The sequence below is a fragment of the Teleopsis dalmanni genome, chromosome 2 (assembly GCF_002237135.1).
Source record: "Teleopsis dalmanni isolate 2A chromosome 2, ASM223713v2, whole genome shotgun sequence".
Classification (NCBI taxonomy): Eukaryota; Metazoa; Arthropoda; class Insecta; order Diptera; family Diopsidae; genus Teleopsis; species Teleopsis dalmanni.
The window spans coordinates 237,103,466-237,114,426 of record NC_051847.1 but is presented as its reverse complement, the minus strand read 5'-3'; the positions used below and the strand labels follow the sequence as shown (position 1 = coordinate 237,114,426).

The 10,961-nt window shown below is 26.1% G+C and overlaps 1 protein-coding gene across 1 annotated transcript; it reads left to right on the top strand.

Moving 5' to 3' along the window:
• The first annotated feature begins 3,518 nt into the window (after positions 1–3,518).
• LOC119685792 (elongation of very long chain fatty acids protein 7-like) lies at positions 3,519–5,151 on the top strand. Its single transcript, XM_038100172.1, has 4 exons — positions 3,519–3,596; positions 3,672–3,862; positions 3,972–4,215; positions 4,290–5,151. The coding sequence occupies exons 1-4, from the start codon at positions 3,539–3,541 to the stop codon at positions 4,721–4,723; spliced, it is 927 nt and encodes a 308-aa protein (XP_037956100.1). The 5' UTR covers positions 3,519–3,538; the 3' UTR covers positions 4,724–5,151.
• The last annotated feature ends 5,810 nt before the right edge of the window (positions 5,152–10,961 follow it).

Sequence of the window (10,961 nt, the reverse complement as noted above, 5' to 3'; positions counted from 1 at the left end):
AATATGCTTCTATAGAAATAATGTGTTTTATTAAAATCTAAACTCTAAACAGAAAACCAAAATTTGTCATTGAACTCAGGTATCAGATAATCTTTTCAAGCCATCACTTGTGAGAAGCGTCATCAGAGTTGCGCACTTTGCAGGCTGTTTCGGTGTATTATCTATCTTATGTAGAAGCGCAATTCTCTGTACTAATAACAATAATTATTAGCATTAATTTGAGATTTTTATTTAAGTTGACATTTTTACTGCATTTCCAGTAAAGTACAATAGGTGTTAGTTCATCTCATGAGTTAAGCGTAATTAAAACATAGATGAAGCGGAAATTTTCCACGGTAGTAGAACAAATTGCCACAAGGCCTGCATGCAAGCAAAAATAATGAAAAACATTAAAAAGTGTATTTAGAATAATTTTTATGGCTTAAAAATTATCTCCAACAAAATATATTTCTATAGTGTGCTAAATTATTTTTATTTAGCATTTTTTGTCTGTGCATTTCAGTTCTAAGCTTTGTTTTTCATTATTTCATTATATGTATTGCTTGTAATTGTCTTAGAACATCATTATTTCTATTTTGTAGGAAATTAAGTAATCTTAAACAAATCAGCTCACAAAAATATAAAAGACTATATAAAAAATATAATACTAAACAAAAATGCTATTTAAAATTAAAATATTCATGTATGAAATTATCAAATAAGCTTGAACAAATATTATAGTTTTTATGGAATATTTAATTTTTTTTTTCAAAATATGATTTTTATAATTAATAAAAATTATAATTATTAATTTTATAATATTTTATAAAATTTATTTATTTATTTATTTGTCAATTAACACTATATTTGATTTTAAAGTTAACTAAGAATAACAAACTGGACTACTAGATCCTTCGCCCTGTGCTTATATTTTTATGTTAATAATTATATCAAATGTGTTTTTGGGTAGGTGTAGCGTTATTATATTGTAGTCAGATTTTATAAAATTACATAGATATGTAAAAATATATAAAAAAATCGTTATGATCATGGACTGAAGTTATTAAATAGGACATTGAAGAGTAGACTAACTTTACAGTTGATATGCACTGCACAGAAATAGTGATGGATTGGGAGTTACAATTATCTATAATTCACTTGAAATGGATAGTTAAAACATATAGTTCTCATTATCTACTTAAATAAATTTTTTATGTACAAACAAACTCTTATAGAACAAAATATGACATCGTTGTTGTTGCAAATTTATTGTTTTTTTTTATAGTTGTTCCAGTTCCACAATTTGCATTGTGGCTTTTTATTCTCTTGTGCTTATTAACTTAAATAGCTTTCAACTCAAATTAAATGTACACATTATATTTTTTTATAAAGAAAAGAAGAAATTATTATGAATAGTGTTCAAACAATGATGTGAGCAAAATAATGACAAATTAGTACGAACGAAAAACAACCTTATATATACATTATTCTAATGAAGTTAAACAGTAATATTTATTTTTATTTATTTACTGACTTGCAGGTTATAAAATGTGGTACGATTTATATACGATTATATAATCTACTGGTAAATTAATTACCCTTTTTTTAGTATTTATTCATAGTATATTAGTATTTTTATTCATATTTAAAACAGAGTAAAAACTCATGAATCTAATTTTTAATAAGGTTAATAAATAAGAAATAAGAAAGAATTTTAACACCTTACAATATATAAAATTATTAAACAAAAAAAATCTATTTCATAACCTTATGGTCTAATAGACAAAAGAAAAACATGAATGCAATACGATGTAGTATATGCCAATAATTCGGTAGGTATAAGTTTTTTACTAAGCGCTTACTTTATAGTACATTGTTTTCTAAAACATAAACTATCAGCCAATTAGTTATTGACAAAACTTATTTTATTAATTGTATTGATATGAGTATAGGCACTGCAATTGATCGAAATTCATGATGACCAACCATGATTAAATAATCATATGCTGATTCCCTAATAAGGGCGTAATCTGTAGTAAAATTTTAGCTACATCTAAAGAAAGTATATACTCATTCTTTATTATGTTTAGTATGCGAACTTATATGTTTTAGATCTAACTCAAATTGGGAGCTTTCCATTTATATAAGCATTAATATACGCAGTCTTATCTATTGCTTTTTTGTAGTCAGATATATAATAAGCGTATATTTCGGGAACACATTCCAAGAGGTGTTTTTCAATCTTTAATAACTATGACATTTTTTCTATTATTACCCACAAGAAGATTTCATGAATCTGTCTAATCTTATGGTTAGTTTTTATAGATAGAATCAGTTTAAAGAAAACTTCTTTGGTAAACCGACCATAACTATGCTATAATCATCTCAACGTAAACTTAATCATTGCACTTACATTTCAGTCTTTTTGAATGTCATATAAATAAATAAAATAAAATAAAATAACATCATTCGTACGACCTCTAATAGCAGTTCTTACGTTAAAAATATTTAAAGAATGTACAAGAAGTATATACTTTTCCATAGCGTCGAACAAATTTCGACACAGACGTACTATACTAAATATGAACAATATGTTTGCGTATATATATAGATATATATATTTACAGACCTATATATATATAAATAAAAAATATTTGTATAGATACATAAAACTTAGGTTTGTAAAAATATTATGTGTTTTTAATGTACATTTGTGATTTTAAAATTGACATAAATGCATAAAACTTTATGTTATTTTAATGAAAAGTGCAATTTAAAACTTTTGATTAAAATAGAATATATTGAGTATTTAAGTATGAGTATTTGAAATAATTCTTTATGTTCGTCATGGGGAGTTCGACATGGAATCACGTTTATTAATTATATTATATAAAAGTCGATGTCATGGTTTAACACTTTTGGATATACAGATAACATTAGTGTTGGTAATAAAATATATTTTTTAAAATATGCACGCTCAATAAATCAACTGCCTGGAATTTTAATACCAAAAAATCTCAGTTATAAAATATGTTTATAAAATAAACATACATGAATACTCGTAATTGCAAAAAATATCAGTTAAACTGTTCAATAATAATTTTTAAACCGCAACCTTTTAGCTTCTTGTAAATTTCACTGTCATTAAAATATGAGTAAGAATAAAACCGTGTTAAGTTAAAAATCTAAAGTATCTAAAGTATCAAAATTTTATTCTAAGCACAATTCTAAGTGCACAATAATATTTCACGGCTCGGCGTCTCGGCTAGCAGCAAAACTAAATCTACAAACTTTTTTACTTGCTGGCTGCGTTACGTGAGCGGTATTCTAAATACTGAATGCCTTTGGAGCTTTTGGAGTTTTTCATTCAACAATTCTAAGTTAATGAATACATATTGGAATTCAGTTTGAATTTAGACACTTACGATAACGAACGTTCATTGCACGAGATATATTTAAAATAGAATTTCAAAAATTATTCATTAAATATATAAAAAAATATTCAAGAGTTTTTTCGTTTTTTTCTTCAATTTTGTTCACAGAATAAAATTTGGACAAAATGACGACCTATATAAAAATATTCAACGAAAGAATTTCTGGCTTATCTAAAGGCGTTGGTAAGTTATTATTAATAAATCATTAGAATATATACATTATTAATAATCATTAATAAACATTTTTCCCAACTTTAGATGAAACAGTCGATAATTGGTTTCTTATGAGCTCTCCAGCGCCTGTGGTTTCAATTGTTGCAGTTTATTTGCTTTTTGTGTTAAAAATAGGACCTGCTTTTATGAAGAATCGTAAGCCATATGATTTGAAGAAAATTATGGTGATCTATAATGCTTTTCAAGTTTGCTACTCGATTTGGATGTGTCGTACCGTGAGTATTTTATAAATTTGACATAAGTGACGTCAATATCTGTAATATATTTTATGTGTATCTTATTTATTTTTCTATGACTCTTTTATGTTAATGTAAAAATGACCAGTCAATCAAAGAAAGCAACGTGATGTCTTCTATTTTTTCCAAAAAATGTGAAATCGTACGTAATCGTGAGCAAAATTTAATGTTGTACTCTGGTGCCTGGTACTATTTCTTCTCCAAGATCATTGATTTGCTGGACACCACATTCTTTGTGCTACGTAAGAAACAAAATCAAGTATCATTTTTACATGTCTATCATCATACCATAACTGCACTCTTCTCTTGGGGATATCTAAAATACGCTCCTGGTAAGTAACATTGAATAAATGGAACTTTATAATATATGTATTGAATATATAATAATACTTGCTATATATAACAGGTGAACAAGGTGTGATTATTGGCATACTCAACTCAGGCGTACACATTATAATGTATTTCTATTATATGGTGTCTGCTATGGGTCCACAATATCAGAAATATCTCTGGTGGAAGAAATACATGACATCCATTCAATTGATACAATTCGTTTTGATTCTCAGTTATATGATTTTGGTCGGCGCTAAAGGATGCAACATGCCAAAAACATTAACATTCTTCTTTGTTGCCAACACCATCATTTTCCTGTATCTCTTCGGTAACTTCTACAGAAAGACATACAATTCAAAGAAAGGAAACAGTATGGCTAGCGCTGCATTACGCGCTGCTGGCGGTATGGGCTGTCAACCAACAAACGCATTCCTCGCCCAAGGCGATCAAATGAAGCGCTTGATCGATGTGAACAACAATAATGTGAAAGCTATGAAGGCCGAATAATACACTGGATATGGGTGGGACAGAAATGTGCCTAATTTATAGTGATTTCTTTATTTGCTTTCATTTAACTAAACTATATAGTTATATTTCAGTAGGTAATGTTTGGGGTTATAGTATTAAGGGCCTAAGATCACACATATAAAGTATTGTGAAATTCTTGCATGTTTGGGTCGTGAATGTTGTGTGTAAATAATTTGTTTATGAGTGTGAATGTGTAAAATAAGTAAAAACCAGAACTCCAAAAGCCAATAATACCAAAATTACATGTAATTAATATAATTAAATAATTAAATAAGGAGTTTCATTAGATTGACAAGTGTGATAGCATTCGTTTGTATGTGTACGTATATTTGTTATACAGAAGACAATTATGCATGATTAATTATGAGTGCAAATAATTTTATAATAATTTTTTAATAATTAATTAGCAAACAATTTAAACTAAAACAAATTTATTTTGATACTTTTGTATATTTGTTGTATGATGAAAAACACAAATAAATGATTTGCAGCAAATATAAAATTTTTTGTTTGTTTTTTGTTTCATTTCTCATTAATTTCAAATTAATTCCTCATTGATTTTTTTTTATTTTTTTGATGAGTGCGGTGTATTAATTTATAACAATTAATTTTTAATTGATTTTTTAATTTATTAATTTTCTGGAACGTGCCACGTTTTTAATCTTGAATCCTACTTAAGTTTCTTCTATTTTATGATGTTTCAATGTCAAAAATTAAAAAAAAAACTTGTCAAATTTGCATAAATTTTGCAAACGAAAAAAATTTTATAAAATTGCATAATTTGACAAAATTTTGAATTAGAAAGAAGTTTCTGTTCTGGGACCGGATTTGTTCTATAGTTTGGACTATACAAACTCGATTAGTGGCTTAGTTACAAAGTCTTAATTTTTCAGATTGTGGTTAGAATTTTTGCAAAACGATAGGTTTGGCAAACTGGTATCAGGACAAGTTTAAGGTACTTTTATTTTTATTATAAATTCATCGACTTAATTTGTCAATAGTTTGCAGACTTCTTAATATTTCTTTTATTTCTGCAATGTATACATATAGACATTTCGGCAACTTTTTTGCAAACTTGTGCTCATACATCCGGTTAATAGATTTAATTTAAATAAATGGCACAAGTTTCAAACTTTATAATATTATGATTTAGTACTCTATTCAAAATAAAAAAAAAATAATAAAAATAAAATAAAACAAAAAAATCATTTATCGCTCGGTAAATGAATTCCAGTATTTATCATTAATTAATTGACAAATTCATTTTGAAAAACAGTCAATAACCGCTGTTTTGCATATATTAAAGCCACTTACAATTTTTTACAATTTTTTTTTATAATTTTTAAATAAAAATAGAATATTTTCACTATACTGATGTGTATATCCAATATTTAAAGATAAAATTAAGCAAATTTATTTAAAATTAAATACTTTCAGTTAATGTAAAGGCAACTATCAGAAGAATCAAACAGCTTAAGTTCTTTTAGAATTTACAGATACCATCTTAAGAAAGAATTTTAATTAGTTTTTAGCTTCTTTGTAATTGTACATAAATAATTAATTATCAATGTTTATATTTGAAATCTACATAATTTTATAAACAAACTTACATAATCAACTAGCAACTGAGCTGTTTTATTTCTCGAATAATATGAAAAAACTGAAAGTTTATCAAAGTTGAGTATGCTTTGCAAAATATTTTTTTTGCCGGAATCAGAAATATGTTGAATATTTAATTAGAAATATATATGTAAATAATATACTTAAAATTCATAAATTTATTATAATTTGAAGCCACAACATTAGATATGTTGGGCTATTAATTACAATGTAAGAAAATACAATACAAATCAAAGGATCCGAACCTATACATAGTTAAGATAAAAAATATATTACGACGCAGGTAGATTAGCTCTTATTCTAACATTTATTATAAATATTGAAGTATCTTAAAAATGTATTAAGTAACTATAAAAAGATAAAACAATTAATATTAATGAAGATTCCCTAACTGGTGTAGAGAATACAATAAATTCAACAGGTTCTATAAAATTGTCCAATCATTATCATCAACGCCATCAAATAGCGTACCCAGCGTGGGTTTAATTTAAAACAAGGCTTGCAAGCTCCTTTTTATAAACTACAATTTTAGATATTTGACCAATTTTTTTTTATGCAATAAAATTGTGTATAATATGAAACAACATACAATGTTTTGTCTGAACTCATTATCTTTATAATCTACATTTTCATCCTTATCAATTTAAAAACAAATATCCTTAACTAATTTCTTATATCGGTACACCTTCATATTCTTCGTCTCTTCTATTAGCCAAGTTTTTCCAATGATTGAGGAAAAAATTATTTAAATCTACTGGAGAAACAAGAAAAAAAGTTCCATCACTTTTATGTAATGCATTGCCTTATTGAAAACGATTATTTGATGATTGACTAACAGTTGTGTTTAAAACTCAATGTAAAATCTCAATTCCTCTCGGTTATTTTATTATATTTTACTTAATGTACTTAATGTAATGTACTCCCCTGTACTCCTTTCATTGATCCAGAGCCCTTCTGCGGTATAACAAATAGCTTCACAAATAACTTATTATGTGAACGGGAGAAACAACATCTATTTGAACATTGGAGAGCCCAAACAGGTATGTGACATTCAAAAAAATTCATTGATCCTGAACACATCAAAGTTGATGCTATCCTTGGTCTTAGCAGAAACGACATTAAAATCTACATTGAACTTCTTACAGGACACTGTAGACTTAATTACTACAAGAAGATTATAGGTGCGGTAGATAGTCACTTCTGTCTACTCTGTCATGAGGAGAACATATTTTATGCAATTGCCCAGTGGCGGCAAGACGTACCTTGGAATTGGGATTTTAGTCCCAAATCAAATAGGTAAAATTAAGCCCACAGCAATTACAAGATTTATAAATAGTCTAGAATTGTCTTAGTTGGGCCTTTAGGCGCACAATAGATCTTTTAGGTCAGGGTACATTCATAGCCTATTATTTAATAATAATTAATCTCTATCATACACATTGTATATTCATATCAGAATTAATTTATTTATTTATCAATGCGCAATGAGAAAGCTGATGATTTCAGATTCTTATAAGAGTAATTTTATTTTAATTATTCAATTAAAATACAAATTAGACGAAATATAAATAATAAAAACCGATTCAATAGACTCATATTCAGATTCCTGAATTCAGTGTATAATTGTTTAATTAAAATAAGTATTAATCATTTTAATTTGGTCTATTTATTGCAATTTGCAGCTCATTAATTTATTGTTTTGTTTTTAGCTCGCTTGATTATCTGAATTTATTATTATAGATTAATTTGTACACATGATTGCACTTCTCAAGTACTCGTCCAAATTATTTTTAGCTTGAGTCAAAAATATGGCTTTTAACTGTAAAAAGGAATTTACACTTTTACTGTGCTATGAATTGAGTTCGAATGTTGAAAGCCGTATTATAGCGAATGCATGTACTAAGGTAGGTTTAAATTTATTTATTATTTTGCTTTATCCTTAGATAAAATCTGTGTGAGTGCAAATTCCAAATATATGAAGATATGTCGAAGATATGGATATTCTGAAAGATCCAGCTCACTATTCCCACAAAAGGCCCCTGTAACCAATCTAAGCTTATTAAAGAAAGCATATCGTAATTTAAATAGGATATGGATGTCATACCAACAACCAGTGCCGCAAAAACAAAATCATTCCTAAAAATTAGTTAAAAGTATCTATGTAATTAATCGGATCAGACTGTCGCTTACATCGTTTCTTGGTTAAATACTTTAGACTTTTAAATTTTTATATGTTTTTCGCTTTCGCAACTATTTGTTTGTAATTAATTTATTATTAATTCTTAAATAATAAATAATTAAACAAAGCAGTAAAGATATAATTTTAGTCCTACATAAACTGTGAATTAACTTTAATTGTATAAATAATTAAATAAAGTAGTGAAGATATAACGTAATAAACAAAATCACTAGTATTGAATTTTATATTGTAATTTTATATGTATCGAAATACATTACTTATCACCAAATACTCATAAATTACTCAACTTATGGTTACGAAAGTAATAAGGTGTATAATGATTATTTTAATCGCTTATAGTTTTTAAAATGTCGATTACTAACGCCTATAGAGGAATAAAAAGAAAGTAAGTATAAAAATTTTAGAAACATTTTTCTTTAAGTCGCATGAAAAATTATTGACATTATCGAATCAATTGGAATATTCAAGGGATTGACTAGTGGTTTAAATATCCATAGAGGTTTCGAAATGGACATAAATCATAAATCAATGAATATATTTTAATACAAATGTGTAAACTATTTGCGAATAAATTCGCCATTGCGTTGACAAATATTTTATGAACTAATATCGTAGACTAAAATATTTGGTAGAACTTTGTTTGCTAGATTGGATACATTTAATTAGATAAGAGAAGAAAGAAAGATGTTCTTGATTTCAGTAAACATGGAGATGTTGCACCAGTCTGTCAATATTTGCACCTTCTCAACGTATGTACTTTGCAATAAAAAAGTGAAAGTGGGATTTAACAATAATTTATCTCTACCAGGTACTACCACAAAAGACAAAACTAGAAAAAATATAAATAAATATAATTTTAGTCATTTCTATTCTAGCTTTACCCTATAATCGAGAACTAGTGATTAAATTAATAATTAGTAAAAAAAGAGGGGTGTGAAAATTTTAAAATCAAAAAATTTTTTATATTTTTAATCAAGAGAATTCTTTGGTAATCATATAGTGATTTTTGATACCCTAAAATAGCCATCATTTGAGGTCTTTAAAAACATGTATTAGTTTTATTGTCCATTATAATATAATTTGTGACTGGCACTGTCAGAAATGGAACTGTAGTATAGCGTGAACTTCTCTATTCGAAAATGTTCCTTGTCGTAGCACAAAAATAACTTTTAATTAAAAATTATTACTAACTAATGTAAATTTTAAAACATATGAAATTTAATAATTATTCTAAATTGTACTTGAAATTAGTTCAATTTCAAAAATTTTTGATTTCTATGAGCGCCTAAATGTATGTACGGAAATATGAGTATTGAATATAAATGTAGTAAGAAACATGAGTAAATCATGCATTATTTGTTACGAAGTATATAAAATATAATAATTTATATAAAAAATAATAAAGTGATCTTTATTATAAAAATAACAAATATATGAAATTTAAGAATGGTGCTTATATATTTTACATTCAATAAAATTTTTAATTCTTTGTTTAAATCTAAAAAAAATGTTTGATGCAAATAATACATGAAGTCATAAGTAACTTATCTTAATCAATGCTTTAATTTTTATGCATATTTCTCTTTATCTCTCATTAAATAAACAAATTCGATATAAATTGCGGATTTCATGGCATTGTATTCAACAGCATAAAATCATGAATATTAATAATTTTTGTTTTTTTTTTATATAAAATAATTTAAGTGAGGTTTTGTCTGTGTTCATTTCTGTTGCGAGCTTGGTCAAGATCATGGTTAAATCAACCGGACCGGCTTGATTTAATGTGATTTTATTTTTTATGCTTTAAACTCAATATTTAATTGAATGTATAAGCTTACCAACGACTTGGGTTTTTAAGTGATTAAAATTCAAATTTTGTTTCCGGAAGAAGTTGCAAACTACAAAAATGCAGAAACAAAGAAATATACGAATATTTATTTAAATCAATAAAATCAATTTATGACTTCTTATACATTGAATGTATTAATGTACTAATGTTCTAAATATATAATTGCTTATAAATAAAAAAAAATGAAGTATTATTATCATATTCTTTTTTGGTTTTTAACATAATTACAATACATATAATTATCTTACACTTTAAAAAACAATGGCTGCATGGACACACGCCGGTATTATAAAAAATTGTATTCAAATTCAAAAAGAATTTTTTTATTTAAGTGCTAACTCACATGGTTCCACTCTGTCTCAAAGCCTGACTTTAATTATATTTGTATGTGTGAATAAGTGTGTGAATTAAACTGTGTTCTGTGTTCTTCCGTACAAATTTTTTGTCTTATTGTTTATCAATTTTTCAAACAATTATTTTTTTTTTAAATATCTTTTTATATATAAAAATGAAATGATTCAATATTATGCATAAAATTTAAATTTTGT

Coding starts and splice junctions, on each gene's coding strand:
- LOC119685792 (XM_038100172.1), top strand. CDS start 3,539: ATGACGACCTATATAAAAATATTCAACGAAAGAATTTCTGGCTTATCT. Junction 3,863..3,971: donor CGATTTGGATGTGTCGTACC/GTGAGTATTTTA, acceptor AAAAATGACCAG/TCAATCAAAGAAAGCAACGT. Junction 4,216..4,289: donor ATATCTAAAATACGCTCCTG/GTAAGTAACATT, acceptor TATATATAACAG/GTGAACAAGGTGTGATTATT.